The sequence below is a fragment of the Pristiophorus japonicus genome, chromosome 7, assembly GCF_044704955.1.
Source record: "Pristiophorus japonicus isolate sPriJap1 chromosome 7, sPriJap1.hap1, whole genome shotgun sequence".
NCBI classification, from domain to species: Eukaryota; Metazoa; Chordata; class Chondrichthyes; family Pristiophoridae; genus Pristiophorus; species Pristiophorus japonicus.
Window position 1 is genome coordinate 195,056,762 of NC_091983.1, and position 20,085 is coordinate 195,076,846.

The 20,085-nt window shown below is 45.5% G+C and overlaps 1 protein-coding gene across 4 annotated transcripts in view; it reads right to left on the reverse strand.

Annotated features, from left to right (window-relative positions):
- Window positions 1-20,085, reverse strand: part of ak9 (adenylate kinase 9) — a 702,269-nt gene that overhangs the window by 246,357 nt on the left and 435,827 nt on the right. For all 4 annotated transcript variants that reach the window (XM_070885675.1, XM_070885673.1, XM_070885672.1 and 1 more), the window contains one exon: window positions 13,330-13,599. In XM_070885675.1, coding sequence (XP_070741776.1) covers window positions 13,330-13,599 — 270 coding nt within the window. The remainder of the gene's footprint in view (window positions 1-13,329; window positions 13,600-20,085) is intronic.

Genomic DNA, 20,085 nt, shown 5'->3' on the forward strand with positions numbered 1-20,085 from the left:
CCTAGCCAATTCACGCCTCATACCTTCAAAGTTACCCTTCTTTAAGTTCTGGACCATGGTCTCTGAATTTACTGTTTCATTCTCCATCCTAATGCAGAATTCCACCATATTATGGTCACTCTTCCCCAAGGGGCCTCGCACAATGAGATTGCTAATTAATCCTCTCTCATTACACAACACCCAGTCTAAGATGGCCTCCCCCCTAGTTGGTTCCTCAACATATTGGTCAAGAAAACCATCCCTTATGCACTTCAGGAAATCCTCCTCCACCGTATTGCTTCCAGTTTGGCTAGCCCAATCTATGTGCATATTAAAGTCACCCATTATAACTGCTACACCTTTATTGCATGCACCCCTAATTTCCTGTTTGATGCCCTCCCCAACATCCCTATTACTGTTTGGAGGTCTGTACACAACTCCTACTAACGTTTTTTGCCCTTTGGTGTTCTGCAGCTCTACCCATATAGATTCCACATCATCCAAGCTAATGTCTTTCCTAACTATTGCATTAATCTCCTCTTTAACCAACAATGCTACCCCACCTCCTTTTCCTTTTATTCTATCCTTCCTGAATGTTGAATACCCCTGAATGTTGAGTTCCCAGCCCTGATCATCCTGGAGCCACATCTCCGTAATCCCAATCACATCATATTTATTAACATCTATTTGCACAATTAATTCATCCACCTTATTGCGGATACTCCTTGCATTAAGACACAAAGCCTTCAGGCTTGTTTTTTTAACACCCTTTGTCCTTTTAGAATTTTGCTGTACAGTGGCCCTTTTTGTTCTTTGCCTTGGGTTTCTCCGCCCTCCACTTTTCCTCATCTCCTTTCTGTCTTTTGCTTTTGCCTCCTTTTTGTTTCCCTCTGTCTCCCTGCATTGGTTCCCATCCCCCTGCCATATTAGTTTAAATCCTCCCCAACAGCACTAGCAAACACTCCCCCTAGAACATTGGTTCCGGTCCTGCCCAGGTGCAGACCGTCCGGTTTGTACTGGTCCCACCTCCCCCAGAACCGGTCCCAATGCCCCAGGAATTTGAATCCCTCCCTGCTGCACCACTGCTCAAGCCACGTATTCATCTGCGCTATCCTGCGATTCCTACTCTGACTATCACGTGGCACTGGTAGCAATCCCGAGATTACTACTTTTGAGGTCCTACTTTTTAAAGGGGCAAAGGGTGTTAAAAAGACAAGCCTGAAGGCTCTGTGCCTCAATGCGAGGAGTATTCGGAATAAGATGGACAAATTAACTGTGCAGATAGCAGTTAACAGATATGATGTAATTGGCATCACGGAGACATTGCTCCAGGGTGACCAAGGTTGGGAACTCAACATCCAGGGGTATTCAACATTAAGGAAGGATAGACAGAAAGGAAAAGGAGGTGGGTGGCGTTGCTGGTTAAAGAGGAAATTAATGCAATATTAAGGAAAGACATGAGCTTGGACGATGTGGAATCTGTATGGGTGGAGCTACGGAATACCAAAGAGCAGAAAACGCTAGTGGGAGCTGTGTACAGACTACCAAACAGTAGTAATGCGGATGGGGACAGCATCAAACAAGAAATTTAGGATGCGTGCAATAAAGGTGCAGCAGTTATCACAGGCGACTTTAATCTACATATTGACTGGGCTCACCAAACTGGTAGCAATGCGGTGGAGGAGGATTTCCTGGAGTGTATTAGGGATGGTTTTCTAGACCAATATGTCGAGGAACCAACTAGAGGGCTGGCCATCCTAGACTGGGTGATGTGTAATGAGAAAGGACTAATTAACAATCTTGTTGTGTGAGGCCCCTTGGGGAAGAGTGACCATAATATGGTAGAATTCTTTATTAAGATGGAAAGTGACACAGTTAATTCAGAGACTAGGGTCCTGAACTTGGGGAAAGGTAACTTCGATGGTATGAGAAGTGAATTGGCTAGAACAGACTGGCGAGTGATAATTAAAGAGTTGACGGTGGATAGGCAATGGCAAACATTTAAAGATCGCATAGATGAACTTCAACAATTGTACATCCCTGTCTGGAGTAAAATTTAAAACGGGGAAGGTGGCTCAACCGTGGCTAACAGGGGAAATTAAGGATAGTGTTAAATCCAAGGAAGAGGCATATAAATTGGCCAGAAAAAGCGGCAAACCTGCGGACTCGGAGAATTTTGTAATACAGCAGAGGAGGACAAAGGGTTTAATTAGGAGGGGGAAAATAGAGTATGAGAGGAAGCTTGCTGGGAACAGAAAAACTGACTGCAAAAGCTTCTATAGATATGTGAAGAGAAAAAGATTAGTGAAGACAAACGTAGGTCCCTTGCAGTCAGATTCAGGTGAATTTATAATGGGGAACAAAGAAATGGCAGACCAGTTAAACAAATACTTTGGTTCTGTTTTCACGAAGGAAGACACAAATAACCTTCCTGAAATACTAGGGGACCGAGAGTCTAGCGAGAAGGAGGAACTGAAGGAAATCTGTATTAGTCAGGAAATTGTGTTAGAAAAATTGATGGGATTGAAGGCCGATAAATCCCCGGGGCCTGATAGTCTGCATCCCAGAGTACTTAAGGAAGTGGCCATAGAAATAGTAGCTGCATTGGTGATAATTTTCCAACAGTCTATCGACACAGGATCAGTTCCTAAGGACTGGAGGGTAGCTAATGTAACACCACTGTTTAAAAAAGGAGGGAGAGAGAAAACGGGGAATTATAGACTGGTTAGTCTGACATCAGTAGCAGGGAAAATGTTGGAATCAATTATTAAAGATGAAATAGCAGCGCATTTGGAAAGCAGTGACAGGATCGGTCCAAGTCAGCATGGATTTATGAAAGGGAAATCATGCTTGACAAATCTTCTGGAATTTTTTGAGGATGTAACTAGTAGAGTGCACAAGGGAGAATCAAGGCTTTTGACAAGATCCCACACAAGAGATTGGTGTGCAAAATCAAAGCACATGGTATTGGGGGTAATGTACTGACATGGATAGAGAACTCGTTGGCAGACAGGAAGTAGAGTCGGGATAAACAGGTCCTTTTCAGAATGGCAGGCAGTGACTCGTGGAGTGCCGCAGGGCTCAGTGCTGGGACCCCAGCTCTTTACGATATACATCACTGATTTAAATGAAGGAAATGAGTGTAATAACTCCAAGTTTGCAGATGACACTAAACTGGCGGTGTGAGCTGTGAGGAGGACGCTAAAAGGCTCCAGGGTGACTTGGACAGGTTAGGTGAGTGGGCAAATGCATGGCAGATGCAGTATAATGTGGATAAATGTGAGGTTACCCACTTTGGGGGCAAAAACACAAAGGCAGAATATTATCTGAATGGCGGCAGATTAGGAAAGGGGGAGGTGCAACGAGACCTGGGTGTCAAGTTTCATCAGTCATTGAAAGTTGGCATGCAGGTACAGCAGGCGGTGAAGAAGGCAAATGGTATGTTGGCCTTCATAGCTATGGGATTTGAGTATAGGAGCAGGGAGGTCTTACTGCAATTGTACAGGGCCTTGGTGAGGTCTCACCTGGAATATTGTGTTCAGTTTTGGTCTCCTAATCTGAGGAAGGACGAACTTGTTATTGAGGGAGTGCAGCGAAGGTTGACCAGACTGATTCCCGGGATGGCGGGACTGACAAATGAGGAGAGACTGGATCAATTGGGCTTTTATACAGTGGAGTTTAGAAGGATGAGAGGGGATCTCATAGAAACTTACAAGATTCTGTCGGGACTGGACAGGTTAGATGCGGGAAGAATGTTTCCGATGATGGGGAAGTCTGGAACCAGGGGACATCGTCTTAGGATAAGGGGTAGGCCATGTAGGACTGAGATGAGGAGAAACGTCTTCACTCAGAGAGTTGTTAACCTGTGTAATTCCTACCGCAGAGAGTTGTTGATGCCAGTTCATTGGATATTTTCAAGAAGGAGTTAGAAATGGCCCTTACGGCTAAAGGGAACAAGGGGCATGGAGAGAAAGCAGGAAAGGGGTACCGAGGGAATGATCAGCCATGATCTTATTGAATGGTGGTGCAGGCTCGAAGGGCCGAATGGCCTACTCCTGCACCTATTTTCTATGTTTCTATGTTTCTATTTACTTCAATTCACGCTATACATCCTGACTGTCACATGATAGGCCAGGTTGGCACCAACCCACACCAGCTCCATAAATGTCTGCAATGTCCAGCCCATTGCTTTCACACTCGTCATCATTGTGGGGGGTACCCTTATGTCTCACCATTCACTACAACTCACTAAGCCACTTCCAAAGGTGCTCAAAAATCTATCCAGGAACACAAAGTCCTGAAAATAGAGATTTCAATGTTTGACAACACATCAACATTAACTATACATGAACATTGGCTAAAGGACCCAAGTGCCTACCCTTGTGTGTTGTTCGTTGGTATGATTGGACAATGATGATGGTGAGTGTGAGGAGTGGCTAGTGAAATGTGGAACTGATAATGTAGATAGATAGAGGGAGAGAGAGGGATGGTGGAGGTGCAAGGTAAGTTGGTGTGAGTAAGGATGTGCAGGATTAGAGTAGGGAAGGCAGAGTGGTGGCACAGCAAGTTGAGATTGAGTGTGGTTTTGCGTTGCGTGATCTACTGAGATCATTGAAAGGTTTGCGCCACTGCAGCCAGCTCCTCCAGATGACATCCCTGCTTATGCCCTCAAGAGAAACAGCTGATTGGTGAGTAGCTGATGAGTGTTTTTTGTCTTTTAGTTTTAAGTTTATTTCATAGACAAATGGTTCATAGTTCACCGTTTAGTTCATAATCAAATAACTTATAGCAGGGCAGCTCAGTCCCATGGAGTGCACATGCTGTGCCATGTGGGAAGTTCCGGATGCTTTGCGTAGCCTGGATGCCCACTTGTGCAGGAAGTGTTACCAGCTACAGCAACCTAGGCTCCGGGTTTCGGTGCTTGAGCAGCCGCTGGCGTTACTGCACTGCATCAGCGAGGCTGAGAACTTTGTGGATAGTATGTTTTTAGAGGGGGGCCACACGGCATCTTAAGAGTGGGCAGGCAGAGAGGGAATGGGTGACTGCCAGACAGAAGAGGTGGACCAGGCAGGTAGTGCAGGAGTCCCCTGAGTTCATCTCGTTCTCCAACCAGTATTCTGTTCTGACTGCTGGTTCCTTTGGGGAGTAAAGACAGAGCCAAGTCCATGGCACCATGGGTGGCTCAGCTGTACAGCGGGGGGAGGAAAAAAAGTGGAAGAGCAATAGTGGTAGGGGAGTCAATAGTTAGGGAAGCAGACAGGTATTTCTGTGGCTGCAGACGTGACTCCAGGATGGTATGTTGGCTCCCTGGTACCAGGATGTCACCGAGTGGCTCCAGGGCATTCTGGGGGGAGAGGGTGAACAGCCAGAAGTCATGGTCCATATCGGTACCAATAACATAGGTAGAAAGAGGGTTGAGGTCCTGCAGGCAGATTTTAGGGAGCTAGGAGAGAGATTAAAAAGCAGGACCTTAAAGGTAGTAATCTCCGGATTACTCCTGGTACCATGTGCTAGTGAGTACAGAAATAGGAGGATAGGACAGATGAATATGTGGATGGAAGAATGGTGCAGGAGGGAGGGCTTTAGATTCCTGAGGCATTGGGACTGTTTCTGGGGGAGGTGGGACCTGTACAAGCCGGATGGGTTGCACCTCAATAGAGCCAGTACAAATATCCTCATGGAGGGTGGGTTTGCTGGTTCTGTTGAGGAGGGTTTAAACTAGCTTGGCAGAGGGATGGGAACCTAAAAATAGATTCAGTAGGGAGAGAAGCAAAGCTGGAATTGGAAAGCAAAAAAGTAGGAAGTGACTTTGAAAGACAGAGGAAACAAGGGTTAGAAAATAGACAACAAGGAATTTTGGCAGCGCTAAATGGTACAATTCAAGGAGAATAGGGAATAAGGCAGATGAGCTGAGAGTACCGATTGACACTTGGAAGTATATTTTGCTATTTCTGAGACATGGCTGAAAGAAGGGCAGGTATGGCAGCTCAAAATTCCAGGTTACACGGTTTTCACGGGATAGAGAGGAGGGTAAAAAAGGAGCTGGGAAATAAGTACAGCTGTGAGGAGGGATGATATGTTAGAAGGATCATCAAATGAGACCATATGGCTTGAATTCAAGAACAAAAAAGGGGCGATCACAGTGCTGGGAGTGTACTATAGACCCCCAAACAGTCAGAGGGAGATAGAAAAGCAAATATGTGGGCAAATTTCTGAGAAGTGCTAAATCTATAGGGCAGTAATAGTAGGGGATTTCAACGACCCGAATATTAACTGGGATAAAATTAGTGTGAAAGGTATAGAAGGTGCAGAATTCCTAAAATGCATTCAGGAGAACTTTTTTTAGCCAGTATGGAGTAAGCCCAACAAGGGAAGGGATGGTTTTGGACGTAGTTTTAGGGAATTAAGTTGAGCAGGTGGAAGGGGTATTAGTGGGAGAGCATTTTGGTGCTAGTGATCACAATTCAGTTAGATTTAGGGTAGTTATGGAAAAGGACAAAGATAGACCAGAAATAAAAGTGCTTAATTGGAGAAAAGCTAATTTTAATAAGCTGAGAGGTGATTTAGCCATAGTGGACTGGAAACAGCTACTTGAAGGAAAATCAGTGTCAGAGCAGTGGGAGGTATTCAAGGAGGAGATCCTGCGGGTTGAGAGCAAGACTGTTCCATTAAAGAATAAGGGTGTGAATAACAAATCTAGAGCCCCCTGGATGTCAAGGGACATACAAGGAAGGATAAAGAAAAAAAGGGAAGCTTATGACAGATACTAAGGGCTCAATACTGCAGAAACTCTAGAGGAGTATAGAAAGTGCAGGGGTGAAATTAAAAAGGAAATTAGGAAAACAAAAAGAGAGCATGAAAACATTTTGGCAAGTAAAATCAAGGTCAACCCAAAGATGTTTTATCAATACATTAAGAGCAATAGGATAATTAAAGAAAGAATAGGGCCTTTTAGAGACCATGGGCTAGATTTTACACTTTTTTTTGCATGCATAACGCCCACTTAACGTCCATTTTACCACTGAAATGAGGTATAACGCCCAGATATCACCCATTTAGCCACAAGATGGAAACTGAAGCCCATTTTTCAGACACTTATCGCCGAGCGTTACTTTCCCCATGTACGTAATGCCAGGAAAAAATAATACCGCCCGCCCACTTTTTTGGGGCGGATCATCAGAATGGGCAAAACCATCGCCCATAATATCGGCAAGCGTTACTTTCCGCACGTAATTAACGCCGAGATTCAATAATACCGACCGCCCACTCGTAAAGATCACATTTGCCGAAACTAACCTCGCACACATCTCACCCACAATATCGCTCGCCCCCAAAAAACGCTGGGTAAAAGTGGAACTAACCGGAACTACTCACAGCGGTATGGACGACATGTTCTAAATCACATGTCGCATCATTTAAAAGGCAGCTCTGCTTCAACCTCGGGGGAGTTCAGATGTACTCTGGAGGTTTTTGGAGGTGATGTGAACATCTGAACAAACATCTTTATCATACAGTGGACAATTGGAATTTAATAGGTGTCTTCGTCGGGGCATTCATTCTTTGTGACAAATCGGTGGAAAACAGATAGCTATTGGAATGGGGCTTGTCCTTTCTCATCCTCTCTTGATGACCACTTACATGCTGCAGACTCGAGATGGCAGAAGGTATGCGCCGACAGCATCATGTGCCCAATGTAAGACGTGACAGACTGATGAGGAGCAAGTACAGGGAGAAGTAGTCTTACCTCAATTTGCCCGACGCCACCTGTCTTCGTAGACTGCGCTTCCAAAAAGGGGTAATCAGTGAGATATGCCAGCTCATAAGGGATATCTGCAGCCTGCCAGCACCATCAGGACCGCACAGTCCGTCGAGGTCAAAGGCACTGTCGTTCTACGCATCAGGTTCTTTTCAGGCCTCATCTGGTGACATTTGCGTTATGTGTCAGCTGCATTAGATAGGTCACTGGAGCCCTGTACGCATGCAGGATGGACTTTATCAGCTTCCCTATGACCAGGGAGGCTCAGACTGAGAGGGCTCTAGGATTCTACCGAATTGCTAACTTCCCCAAGGTGCAGGGAGCAATAGACTGTACGCACATCGCGATGCGGGCACCTTTTCAGGGTGCAGAGGTTTTCAGGAACCGCAAGGGATTCCACTCCCTGAATGTGCAACTCGTTGTCAACCACCAGCAAATTATAATGGCAGTGAATGCTAAATTTCTGGGCAGCATCCATGATGCTCACATCCTGCGTGAGAGCACTGTATCTGACTTGTTTAACAATCAGTCACAAGGTCAATGCTGGATGCTTGGTGACAAAGGATATGGCCTCGCCACCTGGCTGATGACCCCCCTGCGTGACACCCACACCGAAGCCGAGAAGCGATACAACGAGAGCCACAGAGCCACTCGCAATAACGTGGAGAAAACCATTGGAGTGCTTAAGGAGCGCTTTAGATGCCTGGACCACTCAGGAGGAGAGCTCCAATACCATCCTGAGCAGTTAGCTCAATTCGTGGTGGTGTGCTCCATGCTGCACAACTTGGCTATCAGGAGGGGACAAGAATTGCCAGAAGGGTGTGACGGTCCACCTCAGGAGAGAGAGGAAGAGGAGGATGAGGAGGTGGATGCTGACATCGGGCCAGACAATCAGGCTGACGCTGAAGCCATGCCCCCGCCCCCCTGCAGACCACATGAAAGGGCCGGTGGTGGCATCATCAAGACTCTTACGTCAGGACCGCATAAATAAGCGCTTTGCCTGAAAGAACTTTGGTGGTATTTACAAGGCTGACACATTGCTGGGTGTGCAGGTCATACATCAATGGTGGGCATCACCTTGGCGACAGTTAAAGTTTAAGTTGATTGTAGTTAAGTGTAATTGTACCTTTTTTGATGTTAAGGAATCACCAGTGTGTAACGGTGCAGCTATCTGAGCCAATGTTAAATAAAAAACATTTAAACCGAACATTTCTCGGAAATCATGAGTATATCTTTAAAAACCAACCCTTCCCTCCGCCCCTGCCCCCCCCGCCCCCTGCTTCTCATCCCCGCCTCTACCCCTCCCACTTCCCATCCTGACTCCAAGCTGCCTGGCCGAGGAATTCCTCAGGCGCTGCTTCATTGGTGGGGCGGGGGGCGGGGGGGATGACGACCGAACCACTGCTTAGACGGATACGGGAGAGGACAGTCCCGAGGTGGGAACGTGCTCCGAGCCAGAAGCAAGATGTGTCATTGGTAATGGGGGTGCAGCACCTTGGGGTGCAGTGCCGCGCTCCAAGACCACTGGGAGCCCTCTGCCACCAGTGTTCCTGGCTAACAGCTACAGGGCCTCCTGCATCCCTTCCATGTTATATATTATTTGTTGGACAAAAACTAAGTGTCACCTATGTTCTGGGTGCTTAGTAGGCTTTTTGCTACTGGTGAATCGCCCTCGTGCCTCCCACAACAACCAAACAAGCACACACCACACCCACACATGCATTCAGTCCCTCTCTACTCCCTCTCTCTCTGTCTCCTCTTCTGCACATGTAATGATGACCCCTGACCTCCTGAAACGCGGGAAACAAGCGTTGCCATGCCATTGCTAAGGATGGCGACACTTTACGGCAGAAGGTCAGAGAGATTTAACACTAACGGCCATTTCAGATCGCTCGTGGTAACGCCCAATTTTTAAAATGGAGACTAGGGGCTTTGAAAATGGGCGACAAGCCGGCGATCTGAAAACTCATTTTTACCGCCCACGCCATAAATACCGTCTATTTTTGGGTGATCTGCACAAAAGTGTAAAATCTAGCCCAGAAAAGGTAATCTGTGTGTGGAAGCAGAAGACATGGGTATGGTTCTTAATTAATACTTTGCGTCTGTTTTCACAAAAGAGAAGGGCGATGCAGACATTGCAATCAGGGAGGAGGATCATGAAATATTAGATGAAATAAACATAGTGAGAGAGGAAGTATTAAGGGGTTTAGCATCTTAGAAAGTGGCTAAATCCCCAGATCCGGATAAAATGTAAACCAGGCTGTTAAGAGAAGCAAAAGAGGAAATAGCAGAGGCTCTGACCATCATTTTCCAATCCACTCTGGCTACAGGTGTGGTGCCAGAGGACTGAAGGACTGCTAATGTTGTACCTTTGTTTAAAAAGGGAGAAAGGGATAGACCAAGTAATTACAACCTAACCTCGGTGGTGAGAAAATTGGAGAAAATCCTGAGGGCAGGATAAATCTTCATTAATCAAAGACAATCAGCATAGAGTTGTTAAGGGAAGGTCGTGTTTGACTAACTTGATTGAATTTTTTGAGGAGGTAACCAGGAGGTTCAATGAGGGTAGTGCGTTTGATATAGTGTATATGGATTTTAGCAAGGCTTTTGATAAGGTCCCACATGGCAGACTGGTCACAAAAGTAAAAGTCCATGGGATCCAGGGTAAAGTGGAAAGTTGGATCCAAAATTGGTTCAGAGGCAGAAAGTAAAGAGTAATGGTTGATGGGTGTTTCTAAGGGGATTCCGCAGGGATCAGTACTAGGTCCCTTGCTTTTTGTGGTATATATCAATGATTTAGACTTGAATGTAGGGGATATAATTAAGAAGTTTGCAGATGACACTAAAATAGGCTGTGATAATGAAGAAGAAAGCTGTAGACTGCAGGAAGATAGCAATGAACTAGTCAGGTGGGCAGAACAGTGGCAATTGGAATTCAATACGGAGAAGTGTGAGGTAATGCATTTGGGGAGGGCTAACAAGGCAAGGGGATACACATCAAATGGTAGGACACTGAGAAGTGTAGGGGAACAAAAGGACCTTGGAGTGTCTGTCCACAGATCCCTGAAGGTAGCAGGCCAGATAGATAAGGTGGTTAAGAAGGCATACGGAATATTTCCCTTTATTAGCTAAGGCATAGAATACAAGAGTAGGGAAGTTATGCTTAAACTATATAAAACACTAGTTAGGCCTCAGCTAGAGTACTGCGTGCAGTTCTGGTCACCACTTTACAGGAAAGATGTGATTGCACTAGAGGTTGTACAGAGGATATTTACAAGAATGTTGCCTGGACTGGAGAATTTTAGCTATGAGGAAAGATTAGATAGGCTGTGATTGTTTTTTTTGGAACAGAGGAGGCTGAGGGGAGACCTTATTGAGGTGTATAAAATTATGAGGGCCGAGATAGAGTGGATAAAACTGACCTATTTCCCTTAGCAGAGGGGTCAACAACCAATTACTTGATTTAAAGTAATTGGTAGAAGGTTTAGAGGGGATTTGAGGGGAAATTTCTTGATGGGGATCTGGAACTCACTGCCTGAAAGGGTGGTAGAGGCAGAAACATTTGGAGGGAGTCATGGAAGAAGCTGGTTGCAGCTGTGCACCTTTGTGCAGTATTTATCAGTGTTTGCAGTAGCTCAATGCTGCAAAAGACTGACAGAAGGACTGTCGAAACAATGTTGGGAATGGCCCCTTTAAGGAAACCAGCTGATGATGTGTTATCAGATGATATCATCAGATTACATCATCAGACCCGCTTCCAGTTAATTAGTCGGGAAACCCGCAGGGCGGGCTTAAGAAGCCCCAGCCACAGAAGATTGAAGGGAGAGAGCAGGCTGCACTTTGGAGCGGTTTCCAACGCTGCACCAATGTCATCCGCATCGAACTCGCCCCTGTTGGCGAAATCCCGGCCAAAGTATTTATTTAATTTCCCTGCAATTTTCTTATTCCCCATTATAATTTCTCCTGTCTCAGCCTGTAAGGGACCCACATTTACTTTCGCTAATCTTTTCCTTTTTACATACCTATAGAAGCTTTTACAGTCTGGTTTTATGTCTCTCGCTAGTTTATTCTCATATTCTATTTTCCCTTTCTTTATCAATTTCTTAGTCCTCCTCTGCTGAATCCTAAAATCCCCCCAATCCTCAGGTTTACCTCTCTTTGTGGCAACATTATAAGCCTCTTCATTTGATCTAATTCTATCTTTAACTTTTCTTGTTAGCCACGGTTGGACAACTTTACCTATGGAGGTTTTTGTGCCACTCGTGGCCAATCTATGTTTGCCCTTAGACAGGGAAACCAGGATTTGTGACAATGATCCTGCCTGAAATTAAAAGGGAATGAGATGGAGAATGAAGGAAATTGCAGGCCGACTGCCACCTCACCTTCTGACCTGCATTTTTGTCCCCCTACTAAGACCATTGCTGGAATCCATATAAATGGCAGCTGTGAAAGGAGGCCTAGGTCTCCTTTGGATTATCTTCCCTTCTAGGATGTTACCGTTGCTTTCTAAGGTCGTTATGTGGAAGGTGGTGGTAGATTCCAAGAAGCGGCAGTTAAGGACCCTGAGTAAATGGAGGAAGGGGACCTTGTAGTGGCCTCCTTTCCCTCCATTCCGGCTCCCATTTACCTTAATTGATAGGCCTTAGTCGCTGCCCTTTGCAGTATACTGAGCTTTGATGAAGGGCTTTGTCTTGGTGACAGGAATGCTGCTGGGAATCAGCCATGCATGTCAGATGAACACCGACCCAGGAAACTAGGTCGCTGTTCCTGCAGTGTCATAAGGGAAGGTAAAAGTCCTGCCCTGCCAAAACATAGAAATTATAGCACAGAAACACCGCTGCTGGGAAGAGAATCACAGTCTGAGTGTTCACAGGCTATTCAATGGACAGCATCACAGGCGAGCATGATCCTGTTCTCACCTCATGACCACACACACACTTTCTATTAGAAATCATTGGATGGAAATCATCAGTGGGAATTGTAGATGACTTTTGCTCTTCTTCGTCAATCAGTGCTGAGGACAACTGTTTCACTCCAATTGCTGTACCAGCTAAGGTTTGCTAACTCAGTATAGACTAGAAGTTGATTCCATAACATTCTTAGCTGGATATCTTAGTGATACAGTGCCTCTCACTGAAACATACAAAATTCTTACAGGGCTTGACAGGGTAGATGCAGAGAGGATATTTCTCCTGGCCAGGGACTCTAGAACCAGGGATCACAGTCTCAGAATAAGGGGTCGGCCATTTAGGACTGAGATGTGGAGAAATTTCTTCACGCAGATGGTTGTAAATCTTTGGCATTCTTTACTCCAGAGGGCTGTGGAAGCTCAGTCAATGAGTATATTCAAGACAGAGATCGATAGCTTTCAGGATTTTAAGGTAATTAAGGGGTAAGGCAAGTGGAGTTGAGGTAGAAGATCAGCCATGATCTTATTGAATGGCGGAGCAGGCTCGAGGGGCCAAATGGCCAAAACTCCTGCTCCAATTTCTTATGTTCTTACGCCATCAGAGAACTCTAGAATGCACTTTTAAATTGACGATGGGGAAAATGCCAATTGTAATATTTGTTATATAATATTATCTAACTCCTACCTCTTGTTTTTCTTCATGTTCATCCTCAGTTTTTTCAGGTTGTTCCACCCATTCAAGAGCCGCGATGGCTGCTATGTCAGCCAACTCCTCCTCCGTTGGTTCATCATCATATTCAGGCCCAATTTTTTTCTTAGTTTTAGAAATAATGAGCTCCTGAAGATGTTCTATGAACTGAATGTGGAAGATACCCAATTTGTTTGCCAACCACCTGCTGTGGATTGTTTTACCAGATCCTTTAGCCCCAAGTATGAATATTCTTAGTGGAGGTGGCTGTTTGAAAACAAAAAAACATATTTTCATTGGTTTACGAAAATCATTTGTTAACTGATTCTTTTTAGATACAATACTTGATGGCTTGAATTAAGTTAAATCACAGTATTCCAGTATTCAACAGAACGATACCACACCAAACAAATCGTAGAACCTCAGTGTTCCTTGAGTGATGTACATTCATCATGTGTAACAACTTGATTTTTGTTAACTATTTTGAATTATCAACTTGAGAGATTTGCTGTTGAGGAATAGTTCCACCACTTTTGGCACCCAGTGTTGGCATCACATTAAAGCACAGGTAATAAATTAACCCCCAACGTATTTTAAACTCGAATGTTCAAGTAGCCATATGAATTTTCCATTGCCATTGCAAACATGTACCTACGTATTATGTTGTACATGGGCACAGCCCAAAGTAATTGATAGTATACGAATAAAACCTGTTTCTCCCCAAGGGCAGACCATTGTCGGGATGGTCAGCAGTCACACAGCTGCACAGACAGCCTGGAAGGCTGGAGCTGGTGGCTCTCAGCATTAGGAACTGGGATGGGTTGTTCTCAGAAGCCAACAGCTATGTAGGCAGCCTAGAGAGCTGAAGGCAGCCCTACCAGACCACCCATGTTAGCAACCAGACTATTTGTGAGGCAAAAAGCAAATACAGTGCAAAAGCAGCAAAATCTGGTTGAAAGGTGACCAAGACTGGGAATTAAATATTCAGGTATTTGACAATCCAGAAGGACAGACAGACAGGAAAAGGAGGTGAGGGAGCTCTATTGATAAAGGATGGAATCACTGCAATAGTGAGAAAGGATATTGGCTCAGTAGATCAAGATGTTGAATCAGCTTGGTGGAGATAAGAAATTATGGGCTCAAGTTTCCACATGATAAAAAACGGGCGCCCCTCCGAGCTGGGCACCCGTTTTTCACGCCTAAAACGGCGCCGGAAAAAAAACTCGCGATTCTGGAGAGCCCTGCAGCTCCTTGTCTGTTTGGCACGGCGCCCAGGGGGGCGGAGCCTACACTCGCGCCGATTTTGTAAGTGGGAGGGGGCGGGTACTATTTAAATTAGTTTTTTTCCTGCCGGCAACCCTGCGCGTGCGCGTTGGAGCGTTCGCGCACGCGCAGTGTGAAGGAAAACATTGGCACTCGGCCATTTTTGTAGTTCTTTGTTGCTGTTTAATTTTTGAACATTTTTTAATAAAAGCACATTGCCATCAGCACATCAACACCGAGGCTTCCTGCAGCCTTCTCACTGTCTCCTTCCCGCCCGCCATCGGGAACGTCTTCCTCCCACCCCCCCCCCCCCGCTGCGTTCGGGCGGGCGGGCCCGCACTCCCCTCCCTCCCACCATCGGGAACGTCTTCCTCCCACCCCCCCCCCCCCGCTGCGTTCGGGCGGGCCCGCACTCCCCTCCCTCCCGCCGTCGGGAACGTCTTCCTCCCCCCCCCCCCGCTGCGTTCGGGCGAGCCCGCACTCCCCTCCCTCCCGCCGTCGGGAACGGCTTCCTCCTCCCCCCCTGCCGTCGGGAATGAACGAACGAACTTGTGAGGCTGGCTGAAGCACTTTCACACAGGTAGGAAGATGGTTTATTTAATCTTTTCTTTGCTTATAAATGTTTATTCAGATTGGATTTATTTGTATAATATTTGTATAAGTATAAATAAGGATTTATTGTAGAATTTAATGACTTCCCTTCCCCCCCCCTCCCCCCCCACCTCGTTCTGGACGCCTAATTTGTAACCTGCGCCTGATTTTTTAATGTGTAGAACAGGTTTTTTCAGTTCTACAAAAATCTTCACTTGCTCCATTCTAAGTTAGTTTGGAGTACGTTTTCACTGTGGAAACTTTGAAATCAGGCGTCAGTGGCCGGACACACCCCCTTTTGAAGAAAAAATTCTGTTCCAAAGTAGAACTGTTCTACCTGACTAGAACTGCAGAAAAAAAAATGTGGAGAATTGCGATTTCTAAGATAGTCCGTTCTCCACCAGTTGCTCCTAAAAATCAGGTGCAAATCATGTGGAAACTTGGGCCAATAAGGGGAAAAAGTCATTGGTAGGTGTAGTCTATAGGTCCCCTAACAGTAGCTACACTGTTGGATGGAGTATAAATCAAGAAATAATGGAGGCTTGTAAAAAAGGAACGGCAATAATCAGGGGCGATTTTAACCTTCATTGGACAACGCAAATTGGCCAGGGTAGCCTTGATGAAGAGTTCATAGAATGCATAAGGGACTGGTTCCTTAAGCAGTATGTAACAGAATCAACCAAGGGGCAGGCTATCTTAGATCTGGTCCTGTGTAATGAGACAGGATTAATAAATAATCTCCTAGTAAAGGATCCCCTCAGAATGAGTGATCATATCATGGATGAATTTCAAATTCAGGTGGAGGGCGAGAAAGTTGGATCTCAAACCACAGTACTAAGCTTAAATAAAGGAGACTATGAAGGAATGAGGTCAGAGTTGTCTAAAGTGGACTGGTAAAATAGATTAAAATGTAGGATGGTTGATGAACAGTGGCGTACATTTCAGGAGATATTTCACAACTCTCAAGAAAAAAATATTCCAGTGAGGAGGAAACGGTGTAAAAGAAAAGATAGCCATCCGTGGCTAACTAAAGAAATAAAGGGACGGTATCCAATTAAAAACAAGGGCATACAAAGTGGCCAAAACTAGTGGGGGGATAGAAGATTGGGAAGCTTTTAAAAGCCAGCAAAGAATGATTAAAAAAATGATGAAGAAAGGGAAGATAGTATACTAGCACGAAATATAAAAATAGATTGCAAGAGTTTCTATAGGTATATAAAAAGAAAAAGAGTGGCTAAAGTAAATGTTGGACCCTTAGAGGACGAGACCGGGGAATTAGTAATGGGGGACATGGAGATGGCAGAAACTCTGAACAAATATTTTGTATCAGTCTTTACGGTAGAGGACATTAACAATATCCCAACAGTGGATAGTCAAGAGGCTATAGGGGGGAGGAACTTCACACAATCCACAATCATTAAGGAGGTGGTACTCAGCAAGATAATGGGACGAAAGGCGGATAAATCCCCTGGACCTGATGGCTAAGAGAAGAAGCGGCAGGGATAGTGAATGCATTGGTTTTAATTTACCAAAATTCCCTGGATTCTGGGGAGGTCCCAGCAGATTGGAAAACTGCAAATGTAATGGATTGGGGGTAGTGTGCTGATGTGGATTGAGAACTGGTTGTCAGACAGGAAGCAAAGAGTAGGAGTAAACGGGTACTTTTCAGAATGGCAGGCAGTGACTAGTGGAGTGCCGCAAGGTTCTGTGCTGGGGCCCCAGCTGTTTACATTGTACATTAATGATTTAGACGAGGGGATTAAATGCAGTATCTCCAAATTTGCAGATGATACTAAGTTGGGTGGCAGTGTGAGCTGCGAGGAGGATGCTATTAGGCTGCAGAGTGACTTGGATAGGTTAGGTGAGTGGGCAAATGCATGGCAGATGAAGTATAATGTGGATAAATGTGAGGTTATCCACTTTGGTGGTAAAAACAGAGAGACAGACTATTATCTGAATGGTGACAGATTAGGAAAAGGGAAGGTGCAACGAGACCTGGGTGTCATGGTACATCAGTCATTGAAGGTTGGCATGCAGGTACAGCAGGCGGTTAAGAAAGCAAATGGCATGTTGGCCTTCATAGCGAGGGGATTTGAATACAGGGGCAGGGAGGTGTTGCTACAGTTGTACAGGGCCTTGGTGAGGCCACACCTGGAGTATTGTGTACAGTTTTGGTCTCCTAACTTGAGGAAGGACATTCTTGCTATTGAGGGAGTGCAGCGAAGGTTCACCAGACTGATTCCCGGGATGGCGGGACTGACCTATCAAGAAAGATTGGATCAACTGGGCTTGTATTCACTGGAGTTCAGAAGAATGAGAGGGGATCTCATAGAAACGTTTAAAATTCTGACGGGTTTAGACAGGTTAGATGCAGAAAGAATGTTCCCAATGTTGGGGAAGTCCAGAACCAGGGGTCACAGTCTGAGGATAAGGGGTAAGCCATTTAGGACCGAGATGAGGAGAAACTTCTTCACCCAGAGAGTGGTGAACCTGTGGAATTCTCTACCACAGAAAGTAGTTGAGGCCAATTCACTAAATATATTCAAAAGGGAGTTAGATGAAGTCCTTACTACTCGGGGGATCAAGGGTTATGGCGAGAAAGCAGGAAGGGGGTACTGAAGTTTCATGTTCAGCCATGAACTCATTGAATGGCGGTGCAGGCTAGAAGGGCTGAATGGCCTACTCCTGCACCTATTTTCTATGTTTCTATGTTTCTATGCTCCTATTTAAAAAAGGAGGCAGACAAAATGCAGGAAACTTTAAACCAGTTAGCCTAACATCTATGGTTGGGAAAATGTTGGAGTCCATTATTAAAGAAGCAGTAGCAGGACATTTGGAAAAGCAAAATTCGGTCAGGCAGAGTCAGAATGGATTTATGAAGGGGACGTCATTTGACAAATTTGCTGAAATTCTTTGCGGATGTAATGAACAGAGTGGATAAAGGGGAACCAATGGATGTGGTGTATTTGGACTTCCAGAAGGCATTTGACAAGGTGCCACATAAAAGGTTACTTCACGGGGTTGGGGACAATAAATTAGCATGGATAGAGGATTGGCTAACTAACAGAAAACAGAGTCAGGGTAATTGGATCATTCTCGGGTTGGCAATCAGTAACTAGTGGGTGCCGCAGGGATCAGTGCTGGGACCCCAACTATTTACAATCTATATTAATGACTTGGAAGAAAGGACCGAGTGTAACGTAGTCAAGTTTACTGATGATACAAAGATGGGAGGAAAAGCAATGTGTGAGGAGGACACAAAAAATCTGCAAAAGGACATAGACAGGCTAAGTAAGTGGGGAAAAATTTGGCAGATGGAGTAAATGTTGGAAAGTGTGAGGTCATGCACTTTGGCAGAAAAAAAATCAAAGAATAAGTTATTATTTAAATGGAGAAAGATTGCAAAGTGCTGCAATACAGCAGGACCTGGGGGTACTTATGCATGAAACACAAAAGGTTAGTATGCAGGGAGATCGAGGAGGGTGCAGCAGCGTCGGAGCAGGAGGCCTATAAAAGGCCCAGCAGTCGGGGAGGCAGCCAGCAGGAGATCGAGGAGGGAGCGGCAATATCGAGGAGGAGCCAGCTGGTGCAGCTGCAGCAGGGAGAGAAGGCAAAAAAGAAGTAGAAAGAAATCGAAGGGTGACGTCACAGCCAAGGGGATAAGTGATTGACTGGTAATTGGTGAGTAGTTTTTCTTTTTCTTTTCCTTTATCAGTTGGTAACCTTTAAGATTGTTGTTGCCAAATTAAGTTAATCTAGGGGTTAAGTCATGGCAGGAGAGTTCGGACATGTGTCATGCTCCTCCTGTGCTATGTGGGAACTCAGGGATGCTTCCAGTATCCCTGACGACGACATGTGCAGGAAGTGTATCCTGCTGCAGCTCCTGACAGACCGCATTGCAGTACTGGAGCTGTGGGTGGATTCACTCTGGAGCATCCGCGATGCTGAGGATGCCATGAATAACTCGTTTAGTGAGTTGGTCATACCACAGGTAAACGTTACACAGACAGATACGGCATGGGTGATCAGCAGGAAAAGCAGTGGAATGAAGGTAATGCAGAGGTCTCCTGCGGTCATCCCCCTCCAAAACAAATACAACATTTTGGGTACTGTTGGGGGGATGACTCATCAGGGGAGGGCAGCAGCAGCCAAGTTCATGGCACCGTGGGTGGCTCTGCTGCACAGGAGGGCAGGAAAAAGAGTGGGAGAGCTATAGTGGTGGGGGATTCTATTGTAAGAGGAATAGATAGATGTTTCTGCGGCCGTAATCGAGACTCCAGGATGGTATGTTGCCTCCCTGATGCAAGGGTCAAGGATGTCTCGTAGCGGCTACAGGACATTTTGGAGCGGGAGGGCGAACAGCCAGTTGTCGTGGTGCATATAGGTACCAACGATATAGGTAAAAAACGGGATGAGGTCCTACAAGCTGAATTTAGGGAACGAGGAGTTAAATTAAAAAGTCGGACCTCAAAGGTAGTAATCTCAGGATTGCTACCACTGCACGTGCTAGCCAGAGTAGCAATTGCAGGATAGCTAAGATGAATGCGTGGCTTGAGGAGTGGTGCAGAAGGGAGGGATTCAAATTCCTGGGACATTGGAACCGGTTCTGGGGGAGATGGGGCCAGTACAAACCGGACGGTCTGCACCTGGGCAGGACCAGAACCAATATCCTAGGGGGAGTGTTTGCTAGTGCTGTTGGGGAGGAGTTAAACTAATATGGTAGGGGGATGGGAACCTATGCAGGGAGACAGAGGGAAGTAGAATGGGGGCAGAAGCAAAAGATAGAAAGAAGAAAAGTAAAAGTGGAGGGCAGAGAAATCCAAGGCAAAAATCAAAAAGGGCCACATTACAGCAAAATTCTAAAAGGGCAAAGTGTGTTAAAGAGACAAGCCTGAAGAC